General features: G+C 52.0%; 10 protein-coding genes across 10 annotated transcripts; 7 read left to right on the top strand and 3 right to left on the bottom strand.

Annotated features, from left to right (window-relative positions):
* Nucleotides 1-802: 802 nt before the first annotated feature.
* N0V89_011675 (uncharacterized protein) lies at nucleotides 803-2,005 on the top strand (the record flags this gene model as incomplete). Its single annotated transcript, XM_056220403.1, has 4 exons — nucleotides 803-997; nucleotides 1,050-1,141; nucleotides 1,273-1,454; nucleotides 1,503-2,005. The coding sequence occupies 4 exons, from the start codon at nucleotides 803-805 to the stop codon at nucleotides 2,003-2,005; spliced, it is 972 nt and encodes a 323-aa protein (XP_056065706.1).
* A 667-nt stretch (nucleotides 2,006-2,672) lies between these two features.
* N0V89_011676 (uncharacterized protein) lies at nucleotides 2,673-3,207 on the top strand (the record flags this gene model as incomplete). Its single annotated transcript, XM_056220404.1, has 2 exons — nucleotides 2,673-2,741; nucleotides 2,791-3,207. 2 exons carry the CDS (start codon nucleotides 2,673-2,675, stop codon nucleotides 3,205-3,207), a joined length of 486 nt encoding a protein of 161 aa, XP_056065707.1.
* Nucleotides 3,208-3,758: 551 nt separating this feature from the next.
* Nucleotides 3,759-5,032, top strand: N0V89_011677 (uncharacterized protein; the record flags this gene model as incomplete). Its single annotated transcript, XM_056220405.1, has 2 exons — nucleotides 3,759-4,243; nucleotides 4,297-5,032. The coding sequence occupies 2 exons, from the start codon at nucleotides 3,759-3,761 to the stop codon at nucleotides 5,030-5,032; spliced, it is 1,221 nt and encodes a 406-aa protein (XP_056065708.1).
* A 65-nt stretch (nucleotides 5,033-5,097) lies between these two features.
* Nucleotides 5,098-6,105, bottom strand: N0V89_011678 (uncharacterized protein; the record flags this gene model as incomplete). Its single annotated transcript, XM_056220406.1, has 1 exon — nucleotides 5,098-6,105. The coding sequence occupies one exon, from the start codon at nucleotides 6,103-6,105 to the stop codon at nucleotides 5,098-5,100; it is 1,008 nt and encodes a 335-aa protein (XP_056065709.1).
* Nucleotides 6,106-7,953: 1,848 nt separating this feature from the next.
* Nucleotides 7,954-8,645, top strand: N0V89_011679 (uncharacterized protein; the record flags this gene model as incomplete). The annotated part of the gene is made up of 2 exons (XM_056220407.1): nucleotides 7,954-7,957; nucleotides 8,083-8,645. 2 exons carry the CDS (start codon nucleotides 7,954-7,956, stop codon nucleotides 8,643-8,645), a joined length of 567 nt encoding a protein of 188 aa, XP_056065710.1.
* Nucleotides 8,646-11,328: 2,683 nt separating this feature from the next.
* N0V89_011680 (uncharacterized protein) lies at nucleotides 11,329-11,892 on the top strand (the record flags this gene model as incomplete). Its single annotated transcript, XM_056220408.1, has 1 exon — nucleotides 11,329-11,892. The coding sequence occupies one exon, from the start codon at nucleotides 11,329-11,331 to the stop codon at nucleotides 11,890-11,892; it is 564 nt and encodes a 187-aa protein (XP_056065711.1).
* A 662-nt stretch (nucleotides 11,893-12,554) lies between these two features.
* On the bottom strand, nucleotides 12,555-13,979 carry N0V89_011681 (uncharacterized protein; the record flags this gene model as incomplete). The annotated part of the gene is made up of 4 exons (XM_056220409.1): nucleotides 12,555-12,937; nucleotides 12,986-13,153; nucleotides 13,210-13,402; nucleotides 13,455-13,979. The coding sequence occupies 4 exons, from the start codon at nucleotides 13,977-13,979 to the stop codon at nucleotides 12,555-12,557; spliced, it is 1,269 nt and encodes a 422-aa protein (XP_056065712.1).
* A 1,626-nt stretch (nucleotides 13,980-15,605) lies between these two features.
* Nucleotides 15,606-18,317, bottom strand: pso2 (DNA cross-link repair protein PSO2/SNM1; the record flags this gene model as incomplete). Its single annotated transcript, XM_056220410.1, has 1 exon — nucleotides 15,606-18,317. One exon carries the CDS (start codon nucleotides 18,315-18,317, stop codon nucleotides 15,606-15,608), a length of 2,712 nt encoding a protein of 903 aa, XP_056065713.1.
* A 3,791-nt stretch (nucleotides 18,318-22,108) lies between these two features.
* On the top strand, nucleotides 22,109-22,990 carry N0V89_011683 (uncharacterized protein; the record flags this gene model as incomplete). The annotated part of the gene is made up of 1 exon (XM_056220411.1): nucleotides 22,109-22,990. One exon carries the CDS (start codon nucleotides 22,109-22,111, stop codon nucleotides 22,988-22,990), a length of 882 nt encoding a protein of 293 aa, XP_056065714.1.
* A 2,366-nt stretch (nucleotides 22,991-25,356) lies between these two features.
* On the top strand, nucleotides 25,357-26,480 carry N0V89_011684 (uncharacterized protein; the record flags this gene model as incomplete). The annotated part of the gene is made up of 3 exons (XM_056220412.1): nucleotides 25,357-25,458; nucleotides 25,505-26,156; nucleotides 26,224-26,480. 3 exons carry the CDS (start codon nucleotides 25,357-25,359, stop codon nucleotides 26,478-26,480), a joined length of 1,011 nt encoding a protein of 336 aa, XP_056065715.1.
* Between the last annotated feature and the right edge of the window lie 115 nt (nucleotides 26,481-26,595).

The following is a 26,595-nucleotide window of genomic DNA, read 5'->3' on the forward strand; positions in this document are numbered from 1 at the left end:
GGAGCGCGGCCCAGCCAAGTTCGGTGTGCCGATGCGAGGGGAAGAAAAGGAGTGAGTGATGTGCCGTGGTAAGGATGGAATAAGACGACACAACGAGCAATAGATGGGGGCGGAGGTGGTAAAGTTGGGGCAGGAGGTGAAGCATAAATGGGAGATCCCTTGTTGTCGGTCCTGCTGTAGATGCCCTGTTTGTGTCGCGATTGCGCGTGGACGCGATTAGAAGCTACGGCTAGACAGAGCAGAAGGTAGCATTTAAATGAGGCAGTCACACTTCATGTTGGGACTTATGTCCGTCCAAAGACTCATTTTCGGCTACAAGTGAGAAAGCGTGAGCAGTCGCATCAAGATCAATGAGCCCTTAGAAGCACTACATTGAATAGACTGCGGTAAATGCACAGATCCCTGCGAGTTTATAGTTGCAAAAAGACAATCTCATGAGGCATCATCCACCTCCAGTCACCGTCATATTGAGAGACAAACAGGGTAGCAAAGCGGGACCGACTTTAAGATACACCCATCCTCTGGAGGATGCTTTTCTGAAATCTCAGAAAGGGGCCTGATCGCAGAACCCTACACCTCGCTCCATTGCTCGTTGCACAAATGTTGATGCTTGCTCGTCCTCTTGCCTAGACTACTCGTGGACGGACTGCGGCCGGAGGGAGCGTTGATTGGCCGTAGCTCCGACTTACTAACCTGCAGTAGCTCCACACGAGCTGCTCTCAGCTCTTCCACGACGCGAACACCCCACGCGACACTCTCCAACCTCCCCCTACCAAGTGCAATTGGGAGCAACGTCGCGACAATGCCGTTGGACGCCGCAACCCAGAGGGTCCTGAAAGCAACTAAATTCCCGCCCGAGTTCGACAAGCGTGTAGACACCAAGAAAGTCAACCTCGACGTTATCAAAACATGGATCGCCAGCAAGATCAACGAGTTCCTCCCGGAGGACGATATCGTAGTGGACATGGTCTACAACATACTCGAAACTGATCAGTTTGTCAGTGTACCCGCAAGCAGGGCTGTTCTCGAGCTAATCCGTTGATATGTAGCCCAAGATCAAGGAACTACAAGTCCAGCTCCAAGGCTTCCTTGACGCCGAAGGCCCCCAAGTTTTGCAAAGAGCTGTGGAACTTAATGCTGAGTGCGCAAGAAAGTCCCTTGGGAGTACCAACGGCGATGCTCGAGGCGAAGAAGCTTGAGCTCCAGCAGGAAAAGGTGCGTTACGCCAACCCCAGCCTCGATTACATCTACAGCACTAACATATATACACAGGCATCCAAAGCCGCCCTCCAGAACCGTCGCGAAGAAGAGCAAATGCTCGATTCGTTCCGCCGCAACGAGCGTTCCGATCGTGGTCCCGATCGTGGTCGTGACCGCCCTGAACGAGGTCGCGGACGTGGAGGCTTCCGGGGTGACCGTGGTCCACGTCGTCGCGATGAAAGGCCTCCCCCACCGTACGTTACGAATACTGCTTATGATAGGCAAGATACTGACGAGTCCAGGGGGAGAAGGGGCTCTCCACCACCACGTCGTGAGCGAGATGTCTACGTGCCAGAAGGTCGAGGCCGCGGTCGTGGCAGCGGACGTCGTGATAGATCTCGCGACCGCCGCCGATCTCCGTCCCCTAGACGTTCCCGGTCACCCGTTCGTCGCCGCCGCCGTTCGCCATCTTCGAGCCGCTCAAGAAGCCCTCCTCGACGGGCCCGTCGAGCACCTTCATCTGACCGCTCTAGATCTCCAATTCGTCGCTCTCGTCGCTCCCCTTCGAGGTCACCCGCGCGTCGTCCTAGAGCTAGGAGTCACGATAGGGCATTCTCCCCAAGCAATGACAGCAGAAGGTTGCGCAGACCTCGCTCTAGATCTTCTACACCAAGGGACAAGTCAAGCTCACCATCACTCAGGCTGTCGCGATCTCGATCTCGAAGTCCACCGCGCCGTCGACGAAGTCATGTTGCTTCACGATCACCCGATTCACGGTCTGTTACCCCACAACCTGCGCGAGTAAAGGCGAACAGACGGAGACGCTCCTCATCTTCTGTAGATTCTGAAGCACGGGCCGATGTGAAGAAGCGTAAACAGGACGTCTCAAGGTCAAGATCGCGCAGCAGGCCCGCCCGTCAGGTTTCCCAAACCCCCGGAGAATCACCAGGAGAAGATTGAGCTGGGCCAGAAACCACTTGATCGCCCAAAGTCTACGTACAGCCGGGGTTAAAGACTGAAATCATTCGGAAGGCGAATAACATTAGGCGTCGCATGACTGTGGCAGATCTAATCCGTACGCCGAATCGTAGGTTTGTACCAGGCCACTTTTTGATATATCATCTATCAGTCGAACATTTGTTACTGCATCTCCAAAAACAGGTGCATTAGGGCGCTGGGTTATTGCGAGGCAGTAAACGTCGAAACGCTCATCAGGCGTCAGGTTATCCCACGAGCCACAGCGGTCTATTATGCTTGCAAGGCTGCAACGGCGCTCCGTAGCACGGGTCTTGGGAGAAAAGCTGGGACATATCCATGCAGTCTGGAATCATACTATATGTTAAAACAAGTCTTTCACCGTGATGAGCTTCACCATTGGCTCGTGCGCGATTAGTGCGGGGGAGGCTTCTCGAGCGATTCATTGCTTCAAACAATTCAAGCTACCCCACCACCCCACCTCTCCGACTGCAACCATGTCTACCGAAGCTCCCGCCACGGCGAATGATGACTACCAGTCACTATGGGCGAACAAATATCGCGGGGTATGTGTCCTGCGCGCTGGTTTTGCACCTCGCGACTAACCTTCGACAGGCAACGGTAGAAGATCTTGAACCTCCTCCCGCGCTATCATGTCGACCGACCGACCCTGTCTCGCACGCCCTAATGTCTGGGCTTGAACGCGACTATACACATCTCACGGTGACGTCTGAAAATCGCGCGCTGCTCGGGTATATCAGCATTCCCCGCCTTCAGCAGCTTCTCAAGGAAGGGAAGGTGAAGGATAGCGATCCGGTGGAGGCAGCGATGCAAAAGTTTCGGAGGCGCGGTACACGGTACAAGGTTATCACGTTGGAGACGCCATTGGAGGAACTGGAGGCGTTCTTCAATGGTGGTGTGGATGGGTTGGGAAGGCAGGAGTTTGCTGTTGTAACCGACGGGTCGAGAAAGTTCGTGCTAGGTGTAGCGACGAAGGAGGATTTGGAGAGTTTCGTCAAGAGAAGAGCTTGAGAGCGCTAGGCAGGTTGCATTTCAGTTGACGGAGGGATATATATACTACAGCATGCATTGCTTCGGCGTTCGAGAGGGATTGGCGTGGGCTGCTAGGTGTTCATTGAGGGCCGCATTCAACACAGATTCCTCGATCCTCACTCAGTCGACCGTTCGAGGCTCAGATTTTCTTTAAAGATACCAGACAGCGAAAAGCATATACGTGGGGGTTACAGGCACTGGGTACCTGCAGATGCAGATCTGGTCGGTGTAGATCACCCCGTCATAGTCCTACCTCAAGAAAATATAGAGTCTTTGTTGTTTTCTACTTACTTGAGATTGTCGACGAGTATCAACGTGAGCCAAATAACATTCGTCAGAGCCCGAAGGAAACCCGTCGCGATGCTCTGTCGATAAATACCCTGCAACGTCACTAACGGCTTTATTATTCAGCCCGCAGCCAACCATTCCGAGGCCATGTCCGCCTCCTCAACAAACACCCGTGGTCAAAGCAAACAGCTCCCATGCGCATCTGAGATCGCACCGCATACGCGCACGCGGCCATCGCGCCTATGCTCGTCCGCTCGCGTATCGCTGGAATGATCCCGCGCGGTTCGTTGCCCCTCGGCGTCCTGCTTCAGCACGTATCTGCTGCCCGGCGATTACATCCGCAAGCACTATGCCTTTCGCTACCCACTACGATTGCGCGCTTTTATGCTCGTCCCCCGCAGGAACCGAGGGTAGGAACGACTACACCAGTGCCAGACGATGCTGCCCCGCCTGTGTCTAAACCGCCCTTCTACTTCGAAGCCGGATACGCGCTGTATCATAAGCGTCCGTCGCGTCCATTTCCGCCGCCGTTCCTGTCGTTACCCTCGACGAGCTTCTCCGAGCCTCTGAGTACCCATCACAAGAGCAGAGACCGACGGCCGAAGGTGAATGGCGAAATGATCCGGGGAGTTACAAACGGGGACGACGCAGTGCTGGTCAGCGACTACTTTATTGGCGCAAATGATGGGGTGGGTGCTTGGGCAACCAAGGAGAAGGGACATGCTGCGTACGGAATTCCTTATCTATCTAGATGTGCATTAGCAGCTAATATTCCACCAGGCTCTGGTCGAGACTGATCCTCCATTTCTGGTCCCTGGAAGCCGAGCACGCAAAGTACGACCCACAACACGAGCCAGATCCCGTTTCGTATCTCGAGAGGGCGTTTGAGCAGACGCAACAAGCAACTTCCGAACCGAATGAATGGTTCGGCACAACGACCGCATGCGCCGCGCTTCTCAGCGCAGACGACCATAATCCAACACGCCCAGTACTGTACGTTACACAGCTTGGCGACTCGCAGATTCTAGTCATACGACCGAAAGACAAGGAGGTCATCTTCAAGACCACTGAGCAATGGCACTGGTTCGATTGCCCGCGGCAACTGGGAACAAACAGTCCTGACACGCCCGCTCAGAACGCAGTAATGGATCGCATTGAGATCGAGGAAGATGACATTGTTATTGCTATGACTGACGGTGTGGTCGACAACCTGTGGGAGCATGAAGTAGTGGAGAATGTAGTGGACAGCATGTACAAGTGGCTGGACCAGAAGAGCTTGTCACATCCTGATAAGGAGCCTGCCGAACAGAGTTACGCAGACGGGATGCGATATGTTGCTCAGGAACTAGTGAACGCTGCACGGACGATTGCTGAGGACCCGTTTGCAGAGAGCCCTTACATGGAGAAGGCGGTTGATGAGGGTCTGTCCATCGAAGGAGGTGAGTTCACTCGGCCTGCATTTCTATGTTTTGACAATACTCATGCCATTCAGGTAAACTCGATGATATCAGCGTAGTTGCCGCCCTATGCAAACGACGCAAAGGCTGAAACCGTCAAGGCATTGGCTTGGAACACTTTACTTCAAAGGTTCGCAGCTTTGCCATCTACCGCCTTCCGTAACCGCTTCACCGACATCTCTGCCCTCGCCGCAGCAGTCTCAATATCAAAGACTGGATCCCGCATCCTCCGATCAAACGTCTCGAGCGATATCCAGCCTTGATACCCCGTCTGAAGGATGGCTTCCAATATTGGGACAACGGGCATGTAGTCTCCAAGTTCCGTTTCCAGTGGAAACGGCCTTGCGTGTTTAGACCACGTGAATTCCTTCGCTTCGCCCTCCAGATGCCATGGATGCTTTGAGGAATACACCGGCGAGAACCTCTCCCCACCGGACAATTGTACATAGAACAGCTTCTCGAGCGGAAGCTCGCGCACCAATCTCGCCAGCGATTCGGCCAGCTCGCCGTCCGCATTGGGATACTTTCCACTGGTGTGAGCTGGGTCGCCCCAAAGCAGCGACGCAACGTGAAAACTGTCAATGCAAATCCCGAAATTCGGCCTGTTCACAAGCTCCGCAAGCTTCAGCGCAGATTCCCAACTCTTATGTACGACGGACCAACCCATAGGCTCGTACGCTATACCGATCTTGGGTCCCGCGGCGACACCGAGGTCAGCGAGCTGTTGAAGTTCGGATATGATGACTGCATTATCCGTCGAGGCGTCACATCCGTACTGCGCGGGAACTTGCACATATTCCGCTCTCAGTATCCTCGCCACGTCGATCCAGTCTCTCGCAGTGCTGAGGCGGTCTTCCAATGGTGACGGATGACCTTCAAAGTTTTCAAGTGGACAGAGTGAGAGAATGTGTAGATTGAGAGTGTCACATAGTGCGCGGATGCGATGTGCTGCGGAGGTTATACTGAGGCTTCTAGCGCTGCTGTAACGCTCTAGGTCGCCATGAACTATCTCGATGCCGGTGAAGCCATACTTTGCCGCTACTTTGATCTTTTCTTCTAGTGGATGGGATGGGTGGAGGCCGAGGCAGGAGGAGCTGAGGGCGAATTTAGAGGCGGAGAAGGGGGAGGCCATGATTTTAAGCGTGTCGAATTGGACGGTGTCGGACAGCGATGTGGTGTCAACATGAATTGAAGGCATGCAACTTGCTACTTATCAATGTGAAGCATATACTAGGAGATCAATGCGTGCAGCTCTACGCAACAGTTCCCGGCGAAGCACCCACCATAGGCACTTTGTGGGGGAAATTACCCCGCAAAAGCCATCGGAAATACAGTCCGAATGTTCAGGGTCCACTTGCTCGCGGTCGCGTGGTCTGGTGACTAAACAACTTGCCTGAACACCACTTACCAGCCTGCCGCATTCCCACGCACCGCAGGTCAAAATTCCATCAGGTCCAGTAGGCCCCAAGTTTTTCCGCAATGCTAGCATCGGACGTGTACGACCGTTGAAGTAGGATTGCTCGCATGAACGAGGCGGACAGCGGCTCTCCAACCGGGACCGAAAATAATGGTTGAACAAAGATTCCGACACCGTTGTATAAACCAAGGCCTCATATTAACATCGTGGAATCACTGACTTTCTTGTTTTCGATCATCCCTTCCATAATTACAGCTTTCATAGCTCGACAACCTTCATCCTTCTCCAGTCGACCTTCGAGAGCCGAGGACAATGGCACAACAAAATGGCTTTCTATCCTACTTCCTCATCTTCACCGCGATAATGGCAACCATCCACGGCTTAATATGCTACATCTCCCCTCCTACATCTCTAAAGCCTTTCTCCGGCCCCCGACATCCACCCCACACGCCCCTTCTGGCGCACATTTACGGCGTGATGAATATCCTCATGGGCGCGATACGGGCACAAGCGGCATACGATATTAGTAACAAAGCACTGTACGTAAGGGCTAAGTCTAAACGGTGGTTTATGCCGTTGCATAAGTTTGAATTTCTTCAGACACTGAGCCAGTTGTGACTGCGATCGATGCCCTTCCGCCTGGTTTGTGATACACGCACTGACAATTTTGCTGCCTTTAGGTACGACCTCGCGCTGGTGACTTATGTTGGCGTGATCTGGCTGCTTGTGAGCGAGATGGTGGTGTGGAAGACTGTGAAGATGGGAGATATCTTGCTGCCTTTCGGGGTGACTGTTGTGGGTCTAGGCTGGATGGTGGTGCAGAGGGAGTGGTATGTTGGGGCTTAATGAATGTTAAGGGATGGGAGAATCCCGTGGTTACATGCTACTAGTCGTGTCAAAAGTTTAAGTAGTGCATTGGTCAGCCTGGGAGATCATAGGGTACCAGAATTCTGTGCATAAAGGATGGAATAGCTGCAACGGCCAGAAGAGCGGAAGACGCTGGTGCGATCGGCCTTGTATTGTTGAGCCTGGGGTAAAACAGGGGTTTAAAAAGATGGTTCTCTAATGCTATGGGCTTCGTTGTGGATCTGAACGTTCGCGGTACCAAGGTTAGTGTCGTGTTGTAGTATGGTTTGGTCCCACACCGTAATGATATTATTTTGCCTACAGCTATCTAATGCAGCAACACGCAACCGTCCTTCGAAATCACCCTGTACAAAATCTACGCCTTGCTTGCTCCCGCACGAATGAATTTCAACTACCTCGCCCTAGATCGTGTACGTTCTGACTTGGAAACTATGTCAGACCCTTTGCACGAGACTACGTTGCACCTCTATAACTATTCAAGTCTAATTAGGCACCTCGACAACGAGTCAGATCTACCTAGGTACCCCGATTACGAATCAGGTCCATTTGCGGATTCAAACCCGTTTACGTATTAAAGTCTATTTGCGCACTCCAGTCCAGATACGCACCCCGGCACCGGATCAAGTGTATATACGCCCCTCGAAAACAGATCAAGTCGCTATGCGTACGCAACTCAATATGCGCGCTCAAGGCAACATGCGTACGCAAGTCGAAATGCATACGAAAGTGCATATGCGGGCTCAAGTCCATCTGCGCATCTCGAAAATGAATTGAATCCACATACGCACCTCGAAAATGGACCAAGTCTAAACGCTGAGATCGCAGCGTTTCCAGACTCCAGTGCCACATCTCCTCTATTGACACGCTACCAAGCCAGCCCTGATCCCAACAACAAGACAACTACGCTCCTCAACCCCGAAGATGCCGAACGTATCCAGAATTCCGCCTCCATCCTCCTCCGCCGCCTACGCTACACATTCTCCTTCAACGACACCGATGCACGTAAATGGAAACTAGCAGATGTCTACAAGGACGGCGTCTTCCGCCAGGCGCTCTACATCCGCTCCCTAGTACCCAACGCAACCCGCCCAGAAATCAACTTTGGTGCAGCCGAAAACGCAGGCATCATCATGGCTTTGCAACACGAACTTCGAGGGCCTCGTGTGTTCTTAGGGAAGGGTCCTTTGATGGTGGAAAGTACATTGGAGTGGCATGAGTTGGAATTCCGGTTCTTGATATGGACCGGGCGGGATGGATATGAGCGGCACAGGATTTCTTATGTGGACATGGAATTGGGGAAAGATAAAAAGGAGTTTGGATATGAAGGTGACGGTGGGAGAGAATCTTCATGGCAGGCATACCTATCGACGTCGCGGAACGGGTACTGAGCAGCATAAGCAGGCCCGTCGAGGGTATGAAGAGACTGGGCGGATGTACGAGTATGGGTGTGGCGTTATTTTGAGGACTTCGCGTCTCGATCTCCTTCAGAAGTGACGAAAAGGACAGTCACAATGGCTGTTCGCGAGTGCATTTAGTTGAATGCTTATTCTCCAAATTCTGTGTTAGACATAAAACCAAAAGCGCCATCTCTAAGCTAAGAGTTCCTCTGCAAGCAAGCGTACCAGCTCTATGACAACATTTTGAAGCTCTTCAATGATGATAGATACTGTGATCGTTGTGCGCGACAAGAGTCAGTTGATCCCGTAGTGCGGCTAGTGAACCTTTGCTGACTTCTCAACCGGCCGAAAGCAGCAACTGGCGGCATCCGTCGATTACAGCGCCATTTAGCAGTCGAGGGCATGTGAGTCGATCTGCCCACTCGCGGGACGTAAAATATCGAGAGCAAGGACTCAGCGCACACCACTTTTATCGCGACACAACACAGCAGTGTATTGAGTTTGAATTATAAAATTACTATACAGGACCCTTATATATTAGGAGAGTGTTCTCTATTTTTTAGATTCTCTTATTTTGTCCTTGATGTGATGTTATGGGCAGAAAGGTGAAGCTGCCTGCTCTCGCATAGCCTAGCCGATCGACGAACGTCAAAATGCAATCTTTGTTTATCGTTTCGGAACCCTCTCGCTTGCCTACAGCACAGTGCAAAAAAGGGTCTACGAGGTCCATAGAAGAGCGACTACTTAGGTATTTGAGGATTTTGCGACATGGGGATCCGCATCGACGATGCACGCGCAAACACGCACCACAAAGGGTCCAAGACGCGGTAGCCAAAATAGCACCGCAAAGGGTCTGCTCCAAGACCCTAGGGAAAGCTTCAACGCGGTTTTTCTACCACAACGGGCAACCGTCGAATGCAGTGACAGGTGCTTGGCGACTGTTCATTCGTTGAGAAAGATTGATGTGAAACTGCTCAGAGATGCCGTAGAAGTCAATGTGTACTTTCAGTATTGGTATTTACGGCGAAGTAGAGGACCGCAGCACACCCCGCGAGATTGATGGGAATGTGGCACGCAAAATTGTGCAATTATGATCAGCCAATCATATATCTCGAATGAACGCAACCATGCTGTCGACCAATCAGACATGGCAGAACATCCAATATTCGTGCACTTTATAGCAGTCAGCAGGGCAGAAGTCCTCCCGCATCAATATTGTCTCGCACGAATTTTCAATGGTCAGCAAACTGTGTCATCAGGTAACATTGCTGCCTTGCCTCGACATAGTAGACAGTGACATTCCAGAATGAGACAGCCCCGCCAACGGAGAGATGTTCAGTAACAAGTAGATGCAACTGCAACGTGTAGCCCTTCAAGATCTGCACCGCCTTTCGTGCGTATACGACCGTCTACAAGGCCATGGCTGCGAATAGCGACCAGCATTAACAGTGGGACGCCTAAGATGTGACGCGCTTGGTTGGGGGCCCTAAGCTTTCTCGCTCTCGGCAGGGCTGTGCACGCGGCGTAGTGGCAGCGTAGGCGATGCTTGTTGGAGTGCACAGTCAGGATGCCCGAGGTGGGTCTTCTTGTGATGAGGCTCATATGCATGTTATTAGGTAGTAGTCGAAGGATGCTGGTTGCGGCAGGAGGTGTGTTGTCGTGGGGCCACGATGTCATTGAGTGCTTGCGATGTGCACGGAGTTCGAGTTGTGTGACGCTGTATACGTTTCAACAAGTCGTGTATTGGCACGATCGACTGTGAATCACGGTCTGTATGACGAAGTGTAGGAGCGTACCCTTTCGCGAAAGAGGCACTCCAGAGCCGCAAGTGTCCCCGGCCGGGTCTTTACATGGCAGGATGACCCGCGAGATTGGTGCCACGTTCAGCTCATTTTTAACGTTTAGGATGCATGAGATGGATAGGGTGATGCTGTACATGTCGACTGAGCAATGGGCCCACGTGAGGCACAGCTGGCATCTGGTTGCTCTCCCGTCGAACATGTGCAAAGAAAGGCTGCGAAGGATGCATGGGATTCTACCAGATCAATCTGACACGCCGACGCCCGCGCCGCTCATCCCAATAAAGCGCGATCCTCACTGCGGCTCCAGCAGTAGGGGGGAAGGAGGCACAAGCTTACTCTCTGACCACTTTCGCGAGAGGGCAACTGCTGTTTGCTTCCCGACCATGCATGACTTTTCGGGCACAGCATGGAATAGCATTCTTCGTGGCTGGGGTTGCGGCGCCCGTATGCTGACGGCCGGCGCGTGATTGGATCGCCAAGATGCTTGCGCCCCCTTCGCACGCCAACCTCTTTTGTTTCATCGACGGCTCGCGCCCCGATTCGGGCTCGCTGAAAGGGAAAGGCGTAGCCGTGGTCCTGTGGAGACGTGCCGCTAACCCTGCTGCTATTTCGGGGCATGCTCTGCGGCGAGTGCAGTGGTTGGAAGAGGATATAAGGCTTGCGAACTTCGCTGCTAACCATCATCATCACACAACAACAACAACCAGCACATTCACTCCACCTTCACACGCTTCATTCAGACATTCGCTGTTTGCTTCCAGCTCAGTCTTCTGCATCTCTTAGCTCCTTCCTTAAGGTCCGCATCTAACACACTTCCTCTTTCGGAACACTACCACAACACCATCCTCAATACCCCACACAACACATTCAAAATGAAGGGTTTCACTTTCGCCACTGTCGCCGCTCTCGCTGCCACCACTTTCGCTGCCACTGTCACGCTCGAGCAGACTCCCTGCCTCCAGCCCAACGCTACCTCGCTTGACCAGTTCGATGTCGATGTCGACAAGCTCACCGTCATCGACCTTGCCTCAGTCTGTGGCCTGAAGATTGTCTCCGCTGATGGCGTTGACAAGAGCAAAGTCTCGTGCCAGGCTTTCAAAGACGCCGAGGGCAAGGAGACGGGGTCCGCTAAATTCACTGCCGACAAGAATGCCATGATTGCCACCAACCCCGTCCAGGAGAAGGCCATCCTCTGCGTCAGCGAGGGTGATGTTACCAGCGCCCAGCCGACTACCTTTGCCGTTGTCTCTACCACCGCATCTCTCGCTGCCCCTACTGGCGGTGCCTCTCCTTCTGGCAACAGCACCAGCAACCCCACCTCTCCCAGCCAGCCTTCTGCCTCCTCCACCAACCCCGCCGACCAGGGCGCTGCCAGCACCATCGGCATGAGCTTCGGCGCTCTCTCCGCCGCCGCCATCGCCATGCTCTTCTTGTAAATGTCGATACCACCGGGCATGTCATCTTTCCAGCGAAAGGAGTTCTTGTAGCATTGCTACGGCGTTCATGGGTCTTTCTTGATGGATTTAAAAATCGGGTTCGAGCATTGGGATAGAGGGACTGCACTGAAAAATTGTGCATTTTTACGACTACAGCGGGATACCAGACTGCATGGCAAGAGCCATTGTCACTCACTACTGATCTGTTCTCTGCCGGCGGCTGCGAGGCAAGCACGGTACTTTGTTGAGCTGATCACTCGACTTAATAATAATACATGATTTCAAAGTTAAAAACTCTCCCATCTCTGCCATTGTGACTTCCACTTCATGTTACTTTTGCTCCACTGATTGTGTCTTGCAGATTCCGAAGTCGGCCGACAAACAAATGTCCCCGAAATTGCAAAGGTCTGTGAGCGCGGCTCGGGCATTAGGTCAACAAGCGAAAAGAGAACAGGAAGCACGGGGCAAAAGGTGTGGTGAGACTGCATTGTGAGCTCAGCCCTCAATGTGCCACAACGTTCGTGTGGTAGCGTCAGCCCGCAGCGGCCCGCACAGTCGCACAAGGTGCATCACTGCATCCATGCACAACACATCTTCCCGACTTCCACAACATCTTCCTTTCCGAAATTATCTGCGAGGGGTAACAGGAGGCGTGGTTGTCTCTACTCGTGTTCGGCGGTGGCGGCGTTCGTTTGCTTCTGGCTACTGCCAGCTGTCTCCTCTTCGCTGGCAGCGGTTTCACTTTCGGCAGCGGCTGCGCCCTCTTTGGCAGATTGGCCTTCTTCAGAAGTCTCTCCAGTCGCAGCCTCTCCGCCGGCGGCTGCTTGTTTGCCTTCAGTAGCTTCGCCAGCAGCAGCACCCTCTTTGGCAGATTGGCCTTCTTGAGCAGTTTCTTCGCCAGCAGCGGCCTCCTCACCAGCGGCGGTTCCGTTACCAGCTGCAGCCTCCTCGCCAACAGCGGTTCCGTTGCCAGCAGCAGCCTCCTCGCCAATAGCAGTTTCGTTGCCAGCAGCAGCTCCTTCAGCCGCAACTGGAATGAAGATACCTACAAACATTAGCTTGACTCTCAAGACACTACTCAAACACCACTTACCCCACTCTCCCTCAGCTGTGACGTTCTTGTTCAAATTCAGTGTAACCTCGTTCTCCTCGGCTTCAAATTCCAGCTCTCCCAATGTCTCAGAGATCACGAATGCCCCGCTATCAGCGCAGAGCTTTCCGACCTGTGCTTGCGTGACGTCTTTGCCTTGGAGCCCTGCACCTGGTGATCATGTTAGACACCGAATAGTAATCCCCACACAAGAAATGGTTACTTACTAGCAGCGTCGAAGACGAAGTCGATTTTGGATAGTGTCAAGCCTGCACCCTTGCTCGTAGCAAGTGCGACCTGGTACGAACTTGTCTCGAGGAGTTCGAAACCTGCGGGCGGCGCTCCGGGAGTTGTGTTCTCCGTCACGGTGAGCGTGTCTGCGGCGGCGCTCTGGAATTCGAATTCGAAGGAACCGACCGTCTGGGTGGAGGTTAGGATCGAAGTTTGGATGGGAAGGAGGAGGGATGCTTACGCTCTTGGTGAAGAGCACGTCTTGCTTGATGTCGCCGCCCTCGAGCGCGACCGCTGTGTCAAATGTGCCAGCGAGCTCGACTTCATCTATGACTTGTGAGCTTTGAGATTGTGTGTGGCGGTATGTGGTGGACTTACTGGCTTCTCCTGCCTCGCCCTCTGCAGCCTCGCCGCCCTCAGCAGCCTCTCCGCCCTCTGCTGCTTGGTCGCCCTCTGCTGCCTCACCACCCTTAGCAGCCTCTCCACCTTCTGCAGCTTGACCCCCCTCAGCAGCTTGACCCCCCTCAGCAGCTTGACCACTCTCGGCAGCCTCTTCATTTTGCCCCTGGCCCGCGAGAGCTCCCTGTACCGCTTCGATGCCCAACCCGTTGGTAAGACTCTGAAGAAGCGCAGAGAGGTCTCTAGCACGAAGGCCCTGATACCCTCCGCTCTGCAAGACATCAAGCAGCTCGGAGGTGGGTGCAGCGCTGGCGTACTGCGACCCGGTCATGAGCCACATGGCCACGCTGATGTGAGAAACCTTCATAGCTGCGATGAATTTGTAACGGAAAAGTGGATGGGTAAAACAGCGAACCGGTCGCAAGAATCGAATAAACAGTAAAAGTGAAGAGAAAACGAGGTTTTGAAACTGTTGATTGCGCGCCGGGCTGCTGTTCTGCTCCGCCTGAGGCATCTCCTCTTATATACCCACATATCTGTCTTCGCTATGTTCTCGAATCCTTCCTTCCCAAGTCGAACGCCAAACGGGGACAACGTGCACATTCTACGCCCAGAGCCACGCCGAGCGCTCCTGTAACGACATACACCTAAGCGTACGGCTGGATAATCGCTGGCGCCAATCACACAAAGCAAAGTCGTCGCAATAGTCAGTCAAGCCGTGGCTACAAGTGAAGCACAGTGCGCCCAGCCGTTTTGTCCCCAGGCAGCTTTTCTCTTGGGGCAGCGCGAAGGACGACTTGGACAGCGATTGTCAGCTGTTGAAAATGCTTAGCACGTTGTCGGAAACGCTTGGAAGGGGTGGGAACGCGCAATAGTGCGATTGTACCTTGGCTGAACATGAGCTTGTCCTGGCCCATATTACTTAGTACTGTAACGCTTGTTGGCACTCTTGCAGGATGAATATTTCATGAGCAGGCAGGCGAGTAGTCGCGATATTTTTGCACCACCGTATTCGCGGAGCGCGAGAACGCCATCACGAGCGAGTACAGGCGCCGCGCAGGATATATACCAAGAATGTGAAGAGTAGCAGAGTGTTTGAAGCGCACTTGGCGGTTTCGCGGACCGGTCTCGAGAGAGCCGCGCGCTAACTGCAAGTGCGTAAGCGAACAAGTATCCATGGATGGAAGGCGAGCACGTGGGCGACGGGAGGATAGTAAATAGCTCGAGAGACATTCTGATACTCCCTCATGCCTTCTCATGCGGATCATGAGACTCTATCCGGCCGATGGAGTTGCCTCCGCAAGGAACGTGAGGGCGTCTGTTCCGCTACCACAGCGGGACGTTTGAATGATCATAAACACATCTTGATGGCATACTCAGGTGCAGCACGGCATCGTTAATACAGAATCGAATTTTGCATTACGCAAAGCTCAATCTACTTGTTGGTGTCTTCCAAATGATATAGACTTCACAAGCTGACCTCTAAAGGCAAGGTATTGGCCAAATGGTGTCCTTCGTTTCTGTCAACGGACCTTGAAACCTGTCTCTGTCGTCGCACGATGGCAAAATTTCGTCTTCCGCATGGAAGACATCTTATGAAGCCGAGTACAACTTCTTACAGACGGTCCACAGTGCGCGGAAGAGAGAAGAAGGGGAATTCGGACGCTTTTGGTAACGTTTGCTGTGAGTTGTCCGAGTTTACCCTGCATCCACTCGAGCTTGATAGACGCCACCCTACTATAGCGGCCTCCCAAATGATCAGACGGAACATCGGCTGCCCGAGATTCAGACCTTTTGTTCAGACCAGACTCAACACGGCTGTATTCTCTGCAGGGTCTGACGGGTATATAACTCGATAAAGCGGGAGCGGCAGAGGGAGAGCGAGCATTCAGACACCGACTGATGTCTTGGCGGCAGGTCCATCCGATGTGGTGTGATTGCAAGAAAGATATTGGAACAATATTTGATTGTTCATTGGTGTATCGATAAACCTCTACCAACCACTGCCCCCTTCCCCTAGCTTAAAAAGCCCGTTCTTCTTCTTCTCCATCGCCCATTTCTCGCACCACCCCTTCATCTTCTCCCTACTCTTCGCACTCCCCACGTTCACCGTCGGAATGATTTTGTCTATCCTTAGCGCGCAACAGAACATGGTCAACTCCCTGAAACTGCTATGCTCACTATACGGAACACCGAAACACTTCGCGCGGTTCGTGCTACCGCGTTGCTGCGTCAAATCACGCATCGAAAACTGGCTTTTCCAGTTCTGCGAGTAGAGTACGGTTTGCACGGAGGGAGATTCCGTGAAGCGGCTCTTGGGTGGGCGGTAGTTCCAGCCTGAGGGGCGGAAACCGACAGCGCGGCAGAAGCAGTCGCTGAAGTCACGGAGGTAATCGTCGAGGGTTTCGGCGCGTATCTCAAAGAGCGGAGTCATGTGGACTTGTGCTTCGCGGGGGTCGGAGGTGAGGAGGGCGTCGAGCTCAGGGTCTTCGAGAGCGCGACAGATTCGTTGCTTATTGGCTGGGGCGTAGATCTTGCTGCCGAGGGCTTTGGCTATACCGATGCATATGCGCTCTTTGCCGATACTGTAAGTTCCAACTACGACGAGAAGTTTTCCTCGTGGCTTGTTCACGCCGATCTTTGTAGGACTTGTTGAAGTTGGTTCATTGCCGTCCACTTCAGCAGCCTCAGCAGCCTCAGCACCCTTTTGCATGAACTTGACCATACCCTCACCTGCGCGCTCTTTCTTCATCTTTTCCCACCCGTCGCTTTCATCAACTCGCTCTTTGCTCAGGCTCACACACATATCTGCGCATGCTTGAATGACCTGTTGCTGCGGCGGGAAAGCGTACTTCGGATTGAGGTACGTAGTGTCAAGATAGCAGGCATCGAGTTTCTGCTGCCTGTTCTTCCCACTCACAGCATCGAGCACGTCGGGTTTCAAAAGTGGATGCTCCAGATGGGCTTGGCAAGCTCTGAAGTCGCCGCAATGTAGCACGCGCTGCAACCTTGAGCTCTTTCCTTTGCCAATCTCCTTCTCAAAAAGAAACAGCGAGCTACCAGGGCAGTGGTTGGCTGATATCATCGTGACATGGACGCCTTCGGTGCCTGGAACTTCCGCCTTCTTTTCGAAATCAAGATCCACCACCCATTTAGGATCCACGCGTAGCTGCTGCCGGACGAGATTACCTGTCACTTTACTGCAGTATATTGGTCCGTGGCTCCACGATGCAGTCAATCCGATATAGTGGTCGCTGTGGAAATGGCTAAGAAAGTACGCGTTTTGCCCCTTGACGGCGCCATAGCGGAAGGCATCTACGCAAATGTAGAAGCCCGGAAGAATCTTATAGAAAGGACATGTCCGTTGATATGATGGTTTGCCCCTCGCTGCCTTCTCTGCGTCAGCTGCCGTAGCCCATGCGGTGTCTTCAGCGTGTCCAGACATCAATTTGGAGAATGCTGATTTTGGGGCGCCGTTTGTCTCCCCAAGCTGGAACGGATTTTCCTGACCGGGCCGAGGCGGTCGCGGGAGTCGTTTGAAAGCTTTGGCATTCGTCACAGTAGGGGTTGCTTCTCTCATGGGCTCCTTCGGCGTAGGCAGCGGTATCGGGTTGCCATCTAAACACGCATTGACGTGCTGAGAAACCTCCTGTTCCGACAAACTAGCCAACTGGGCGCTGCACAATGGACACGATGGCGCATTTACATCTTTGTCGGCACTCTCAATATTACTTTCTTGAGTATCCTCTGGAAACAAGGATGGTGGTTCAAAGTCGTCTGGATCGCCCTCGTAGCCGGCTTCTGCCATCTCTAGCTTTTGTTGTTCCTTCATCCACCGCCGCTCGTCGAACTCTTCACCTTCCAAGAGATCTTCATCTTCCAGTTCATCGAACTCGCCGAAATCCTCTACGCCAAATTGCGAAGTTTCTTCGGTTTTGAGCAGCGGCGGTGCGTGGGTGACGGGTGGCGCGGGGCTATCTGCAGGAATCGAATCCTCGAGCGGTTTAGAATCTTCGTGATCACTCGCTTCCTCTTGCTTTATCGTACCTTTGTTCAGGAACGACATTCCTTCTTCAGGTTCAGAATCTGAGTCGTCTGCAAAAGGGCCTGACTTCTTGCGCATCTGTATGCTTTTCTCAGCAGCATCGGCCGATGGAGTCTTCGTTGCTTCTCCATTCGTGCCTGGCGGTGACCGTGGACACACCGGTTCTGGAGCTTCTTCACTCAACTTCCGCTTCTTAATGCTGCCGCCGTTCTCATTGTACCGTTCCGCGTTACTGTCCGTCTCTGGGACACTACCGTGGGTTTCGTCGCTCCATCCACCAGCCACCTCACCACTATCGTTGAGAACAATCGTGGGATCGAGCTTCCGATCCGGAAAGAAGATCTTGTTGTTCTCTTCTTCAGCCTTCCTGAAGAAGGCCATAATGTTGCCATTTGGTGTGGCCTTTGGCTTCATACGTCCATTGTTCGCAGCTGCTTTCTTCCCCCAGTCGGTTGGCACGAGAGTTGTTTGCTTCGAATCATCCTTCTTCTTCTGCGAAGAGGTAGCCTTCGGTCTGGCGGGCGTCTTCTTCGGCGTAGCTTTGGCCGCCATTGTCGGAGGAGTGGCGGAGGAGCGGGGTGGCGAGGGACGCCGACCGCTCGAAGGTGCCAGATGGGAGGTTGTAGGTAGCGTCCGGTTCTCGCGCGGATTTCGAAACATTGAGTGGTTGTACGTCACATTATCGCGACCGTAGCGTGTAGGAAGAATGAAGCAGTAAGGCAAAGTGGTAATACACAGTAGTGCCTGCCAAGCGCAGGCGCGTGTGCACGTGAAGCGCTAGTCCGTCAGAGAAAGTCCAATGACGACAGGATCCTTCAGACGCGTTTTGTCTTCTTTGTCGAACTATAGGAAGACATGCCCGTAAGCTCCATGCCAATCAGTATTACTGTTGCATTGTAAGAATTCAAATTCTCTCAAGTTATTCCTAGCTGCATGTGGCATGCTCGACACAGCATTCGCAGACAAGCGATGTAAATGGCACCGACGAAGCAGCAAAAGTACGCGTCAATTTTGGCTAGCAAATGAGTTGCTACTAGATTGGTAGCTACGAAAATAGTGTCTATCACGTTGTGGATCGAAAGCCCCGCGCCTAAACTCTCGAAGCTCTTCGTCCATGTTAAGCTGATTCGCTACGGCATTGCTCCGCACACAGCTTCATCCAATTCCAGGTTTTGATTACCAGCGATCACGAGTTTCAGCTCCCCATTCACGAACACAAGGTTCTCCGTTGCGCGCTTGAAGTTGGTTAGGCCTTGGCTTCCTCTCAAATAGCCACATTGCAGAAGAACGTCGTCTTTAGAAGGAGCTTCTCCCGCACAAGGCCATCTGTTGTGGATGTCGGACTTGATGAAGAAGCGTGCGAGCGGTGACGTGGCCGAAACCTGATAACTGTTCTGGACAGTAATGGTCTGACGTGTACTAAGGGAAAGGCAGGCTATGTTGGAAAGCAATACTGGAATAAGGAAGCAGGGCACATGTGTAGAACGGAGGAACGATGAGACGTTCGGCAGGTGAATACAACATCTGTCGAGTAGGCCTTCCTCAGATACGGTAGGAACTGAGCCTTTTCCAACCCTTTTCCCGTCTGAACGGTAAGCTTATTGATGCTCGTGTTCTATGGGTCCTCTGGGCTCCAACGCTGCTCAACGGTCATGTGACTAAAGACGTATCTACCTAGGTACTCATGTATCTGGGCACGCAGTACAGCGTAGGGAAGCCGCGCCTTGCGGTTTCAACTTTCCCCATCTCTCCTTGCGTCGGAAGATCAACACTAACCTTGGCGAAAGATGAAGTTGCGTCCTCTGAATGCTCCTGAACACGCTACTCTGCAAGACATTTATATTGCACCGGTGTGCGTTTCGTCATGCACATGCATGTCCATGCGCCCGCATCGCCGACCGCAATCAATTTGCAAGCACTGCCTCAGCCTGACCACCTCGCAAGCTCATGGAATATAAAGTCGCACATCTCGGGCAGCTTTTTTCGCAGAAACCTTCTTCCTCGCCTGATCGCCTTGCACTCATCTTTTTATTATGAGTGTTCCTCAGATCAGAGGTTCGATTGTAACCAATCAGGCTGAGAATCATATCTCGCTCGTCCCTTTTCATATTAACTTCACTCTTATAAAAGTACAACCTCCGAGCGAATACCAGGCTATTGGCCAGTCGCTGTCTGCTCGAAGGAGGAACGATGCCGACGAAGGCCAGTCTCATTCTACAGTCGTACAATTGGGCGTTCTCTTCGGCAGCATTATACCAGAGGTGCCGGCTCTCATCAGAGCATATGGGTTACGTTGTAGTGAGGTCGCAAAGTCACCAACGTTCAACCCACAGGGTAGTTCAAGACATGGATTGTTTGCAAATGAAGTCGGAGCAGACGGTACGTATAGCGTTCGTTTCTCTAGCCCACTTTATAACTCGATTCGCGTTAAAGGGCTTTGGCAAAAGTCTTTTGTCCTACTTGAGACTGATTGTTTAAACTAGGCACGGCGGTATGGGCGGCTGCGACCTCTGGCAACGCCGCTATTGCAATCCACCTCCTTGGTTGCATGCTCTCCCGAATGTGGGACCCGCCGGAGGCGATTTCCATCTGGATGCAACTGATCGCAGAGCGAAAAGCATCGCTTGCAGCTTCAGGTAATCCATTGGAAATGGATTTGTCCGAAAGGATCGTGCTCAGCAGGGAGCATATTGCAAACTGGCATACGAGTATACAGGCCTGGCGCCGTACAGCTGATGAAGCCAACACTCGCCGTCAGAATCAGCTCATGCTTATCCTCAACAATTTAGGCCTTGCCGTCAATACGAAACTAAGTGTGAGTGGCAGCGTCATCGATGCTTGGACATCTGCATTGATTACCGTCGATAACCTGGTCTCGGGGAAGCCGCAAAGTGTTCAGACTGGAGCTCCGCTTCTAGGACTTTCCTCGTGGCATCTTTATCCTGACATGATAGTTTTCGGCACCGGAAAGAACTCCAAAGCTACCAAAGTTACTCAAAATGATCCTCACATCGTACGTGGAGGAGTACTTACCCTAGGCATCCACGATCTACGACGCAGTGGTGACGGAGTCCATTGGTCTCTTCCACTTGCATATTTGCGATATTACGGTAAGTCCAGCGATGATAGCGTACTGCTAGTCGACGAACGCTAACTGTGCATGCGAATAAGGCCAACCTGTACAATCTGAGGCAAGGCTATCAGCGCGCACCTCAAGGACATCGTTCGAAGAGCTGGTATATGTGGCTTTGGGAAGTTTGATTCGTAGATGGGTCTCACATGCGAACGACATTGACTTGTCTGCTAAGTTTTTGGTGGAGCTCAGACGATTGTTGGAGGCTGCCACCCTCGACCGGAACGGGACTGAAAACGCTTGGTCCGGTGTAACCTGGGTCGACCTGATCGCTTCCGCATCGCGAAATTTCTTGGAAGCCACGGGAGAGGAAAGAATTACAATTCTGCAGCTTATCAGATGCGGCAGTCGACGATATCCTCTCTTTCTGGACGATCCATTGGCAAACCATATTCTTGGGTTCTCTACACCTCGCACCTTCCTCCGTCTATTATCGGGCGAAGCGGAGCGGGTGCAACTCTTGCGCCATATTGCAAAAGACTTTGGCGATCAACGAACGTTGATGGTCATTCAATACAGATCCAATACGGTGCGTAGTAATTATGAACTTGCATCGGTAGAAAGGCTCCCGTCTCGTCAGAGTGGATTAAGCTTCGATCCAATTCGTAACAAAGCTGTGCCTCGGCAGAGATATATTCGATGGATGCATCGATCGTCAAGCTGGTACGAGCTCGATCATTGGCCCGACACCCACATACACTTCGTCGACTCCCTGATCCCATCACTGCATGAGCCTCACGGTCATCAATGGCGAGATCCACCGTTCGCTCTGTTTTCGCCTCTGCTCGAAGCAGAATGCTCTGACAAAGATTGGTTGTCCGACTGGCAACATGCTAGAGGCGTGACTATGAGAAGCGTACTAGCATTTGGAGACCCATCTATTGCAGCTCTCTATTTTGTAAGCATCAATTATTGGACGGCGCTATCGCCGAATTATGATCCTAAAGTCGCCGGAGGGTGTCTTTATAGGGTCCTGCCGGACATTGTAGTTATTCGACATGTCCTATGGGCGTTCGAGAATAACCTCTTAGACCTACGGCAGTTGCTCGATCATTTCACCGACGGGTCATTTTCTTGGAAGCTATTGAGGGCACTCAAGGCTTTAGCGACAGCGGCTGCCCTGTATCGGAACCTTCACAACGCGACGGTGGAACTGCGGGCCGCAGAGCAACCATTATTCGATCATCAATGGATTCCATCAACGGTTCGAACACATCTATTCGGTCATGCATTCATCCGATTCTCCCTTGATCGAGAGCACATGTTTGCATGTATCTCGAAATTCGAATCTGGCACGTTTAATTTCCAGGCCTCAGCAATGAAAGGGGTTCTTGCTATATCTAGTGGTAACTCAATCTACGTTGCAAGCTGCTTATTGCAAGATCCATGTGCTCAGTCTTCGAACAAGACGATTGAGCGCGTTGTGGGCAACCTAGGAAAGACAGGCATGTGCTTGTTGGTCTGCCCTGCGACCCCTCAGGTGAGGTCGGTCTACGATGACATACGGCTAGTGAACCACTACCATTTTGATGGTAAAGAGGAGGATTGCTTTGGTGAGACAAGTTTGCATCTGTCCTTCACAGAATGGCAATTGCCGATCGACGTTGGTTCAAGAGGCAACCGTGATGTAGAGGCAAGCTACATAGAGGCAGCCATCGGTCTCTACGATAAAAGCAAATGGGTGGCGGATCTGAAGATCCTGGATGTGTTCAATCCTCAGTTATGTCGCATCGTTCCAGAGTGCAGGGAACACCGGTCTGGGCAGGACATACCAACCACGAAGATATTCGAATTCGTATCTATTGACAGCTGGGAGGAATTACTGGATTCTCCCACTGAAGTTGGAGTCGTTCGTGCGAGGGGTAACTGGCAGGCAAGATTGGCGGCAGCGGCGCTAGCGATCCAGCTTGGCCACGAAACACGGATTGTACCAGATGGTTTATGCTGGCTTTGCTGCTTAGCATTGCAAAATTTGCCGGACACGAAAATGACAGACTATCAAGATGCGCATATGGCAGATGACGGGATAGGTCACGTTGAACGGCTGTTTGACGACGAGGGGTCTGACAGTGAGACTGAGGATGTGGTCGCTACTTTGATGGAAAAGGCGGCTAAGAAAGGGGACGAGCAGAATGGATGGAGTAGCGATCACGCCCAAGGTGGTTTGGCGGTCGACCGGAACATTGTCTACATCGTCTGAGGTATTATGATGTCTATGATGATCAATTCGAAGGAAGACTGAACAGCTCGCGGACATCACATGGCCACAATATTAGATAGAATAGCTCTTTCAGACCCTCAGTGAACGTGAATATATCCGGTAAGTTGGCTGTACGAAGTTGGGCTGGTGATGAACCGGAAGATGCCATGACTGGCATATATGCCTTCGCATGGTTGATAGTTGGGTCTGATCCTTCAAGTCACGCGCTTAAATAATCAGTCCTGGGGTGAAGCGAGCCATTGGGTGTACACAGGCGCGATGTGAAACTGTAACGTGGGCTTAACTCAACTCTGTGGCTGCAAAAGCTGCAGCCCAAATTTGTCAGACAATGGTTTCATGGTTCTCTGCAGCAGGGGCTTTCTATAAACATTGTTGCCGCGCTTTGAAGCGCTCGATTTCCCTATGAAGAAGAAAGCACTTTGTAGCTGAGCATTAGTCAAATCCTGGATGCCGAAACTTGAGAACCGTATGTCACCCGCCTGCTCGAGAAGGAGGCGCAAGTGCTGAATCTGCAGTCCTTCCAGAAAAGCATGAACCAAGCGCTCGACTATTTCCGGAAGGAACAGCTCCTGGAATAGGCGAGAAAGCTCGTTGAGCGGATGACGCACTGAAGTGCAGATTGGAGGGCCTGGGAAATTTCGGGTACATGTTGAAAGGCTTACGCAGCGGAGCGAGGTGCCGGAGCGCAAATTTTCCGGGCTCGAAGAGGCGATAGATACAACAGATATCAAATGTCTGAACTTTATAACGAACAATGCTCGAGGTGAGGTTGTCAAGGCAAGCACTTCGATGCCGACGGCGTTCGTTCCATGCCTACCTACATCCGCATGCGAAGTCTTCTTCATCTCACGGCTTGACATCAAGTTTCCTACCGAAATTACACATTGCTACATAGACGCAGGATGTTATTGAAGCCACGCTAATTCATGCCGGGAAAGGGTATAGCGAGCGCGTATTTTCTATAAACTCAAGGTAGTATCAATCACTGTCTCCGTAAAGCATCCCAACTCGACGATTCTGAGTGGTCAGGGGAAAGGCGGAGGAGGCAGCATGTAGATATTGTACGAAGAATGGGTATACGTTTCTGTTGGTTCCGGAGCAGCGTAGCTTACCTAATGCTGCTGCCTTCAGCAAAAGAGCTAAGGAAGGGCAGGGAATTGAGCGAGAAAGGCTTAGGTCATGAGCAGCATGAAAAGATTAGAATGATTTAACATTTTGGGGTAATGTCCATGAATTTTGATGTACTCTTCGTTTTGCGCTGTTGGAGAGCCAACCGCAGCGTAACGCCGAAAACGGCACTAGCTTGTCGGACAGTTATTAGTCAGCATAATACCTCATCTCGCTGCCGGCTTAGAAGACCTCCCATCACACATCAAACCGTCTCAACTACGAAGACCTGTATCGTGCGCATACATGGTGTTTGCCGCTTTTGTTTGACATCATCTGAACCTAGTGACTCCTCTTAGTTTGGAACAACTATGCCCTGAGTGCTACAAGCAGCAGACATGCAGTCCCTCACTGTGCCTGCATCTGTCCCAAAGAGAAAGCAAGCATGCCAGAGCTGCCGCCAGCGTAAAAGAAGATGCGACGTGAGCTATATGTGGCTGTAGCGAACCCCCACTGACTTTGGAAAGGGTGAGCGACCTTCTTGCGGCTTGTGCCGAAAATGGAATATTCGTTGTGGGTACACTGTTCCGGCGTCACTTCACGCAGACGAGAGGGCCCATTTACCAGACTATATGGCTCTGATCGGTACTATGAGGGAGCCTATTGCATCATTCGCTCCCTGGGACCCGACCTTGCCGATGCAACTCCCCGATTTCGGGCTTGATGCGCTTTCGACCACACAGCACAGTACCATTTCTCAAACTGGGTATATTGCGCCCGGGTCAAACTTAGACGCCTTCGCAGTGAATTGTGGAGACGACAGCGAACCCGCAACATTCCCAGACTCTTGCCTTCCGTCGGATGCGGTGATCTCCGAATTGACTGAGATCTTTTTCAGCCAGCTCTACTATGTCTTACCATGTTTTCATAAGGCCACATTCATGGAAGAGCTCCAGAATAGCCGTTTGCAAGCGCATTCTCCCCTTCTGCTATACGCCATGTTGGCTGTAGCTGCGGGCTTCCACCATGACCCTTCCATCAAAGCTCGCCGTAGCGACTGGTACGAACAAGCTAGGTTCCTATATGACCTCACCGGACGCGATCCGCATCCTGCTCTGCGGATAATACAAGCCGTTGTGTTTCTCGTGTATCACGCTTATACCTGTGGTGATTTCTCGGCTTGTTGGCTATACATTGGCAAGGCCTGGAGGCAGGCCGCAGCGCTTGGTATGAATCGCATGGATTCTCCGCATGCAGTAGCCATGCCAGTTGGTCTGAAAGACGGCGTGGACAACGAGCGTCGTGGGTACTATTATCGGATGGAGTGGGAAGGCAGAACTGTACGTATGCATCAAACCTTGGGAAAAGTCTAACTTTCTGCCCTAGGCTATTGAAAAGGAAGAATGTCGGCGAGTCCTCTGGATATTATTCTTCATGGACAGAAATCTGTCCTGGCCTACAGGCTGGCCGAATGCAATTAATGAGGGGCAGTTCAAGCTCGATATCCCGGTTGCAGACTCTGTTTTCCAAGCGATGACCATACGGATGGACCGAAACCAAAGTCACAACGTTTCGTTCACCAGGAACATCAACACCTTGCTCGCCTCTACATCTAGAGCCAAATATCCGTTGAACATGTTCCACTACTTGATCATCGCGCATATCCTTCTCGGTCGTACCGCCGACCTCATTCATTCCATCCACGATTGCCCTAGCAGCCCAGAATATGCGGAACAGTGTGAGGAGCTAGACAACTATGTTGTCAAACTGCGACTTAGTATGCCTCGCGCCGCCTCATCGGTACTGGAAGCGTCGCTTGAAGATCGAGGTCAAGTTGTCTGGCTGAACGCTACCTTGAACACTATCATGGTTCTACTACACTATCGAGCCGTACCTTTCTCGGATCCACACACCGTGAAAGACCTTTTTCACAAGACAGTGATGGCTGCAAAGAACACATCACAAATAATTAAAGACGTAACTCGGAGTTCTATTGATCTGCTGCTCAATGTGCACATCGCGTCATCTCTCTACATCGGTAAGTCTTCGTGAATCTTAAGAAAAACACTGCTGACCTGTGGTCTGCATAGCATGCTGTGTTCTAGTCATTCACCATCGCTTAGAAGACGATGCTAGCCTGAAGAACGATATCGATTTCCTAGAATTGGTCTTCGAGAGAATGAACGATGTTTTCAGCGTTATTGGTCTGAAGTTCTTGATAGCCTTGAAACGCGACAAGGAGAGAAATCCCGAAGAGCTCATCAGCTTAAGGGAACGAGGCTACAGAGGCCTACTTGCTGACTGCTCAAAATGGGGTTTTGTCAAGGACGAAATCACCAGGCTGGGCATGACCATATCATGATAGTAAAAAAGTAAACGTTCTTTATGACTCGCATCTACTGAGCACACATGTCAGACTTGGAATGACACCGTTATCCATATACAAAGCAGCCCTTTGGCAATGTCCATGTTTTGCT

This window comes from Didymosphaeria variabile (genome assembly GCF_027946475.1).
Source record: "Didymosphaeria variabile strain IMI 356815 chromosome Unknown scaffold_9, whole genome shotgun sequence".
NCBI classification, from domain to species: domain Eukaryota; kingdom Fungi; phylum Ascomycota; class Dothideomycetes; order Pleosporales; family Didymosphaeriaceae; genus Didymosphaeria; species Didymosphaeria variabile.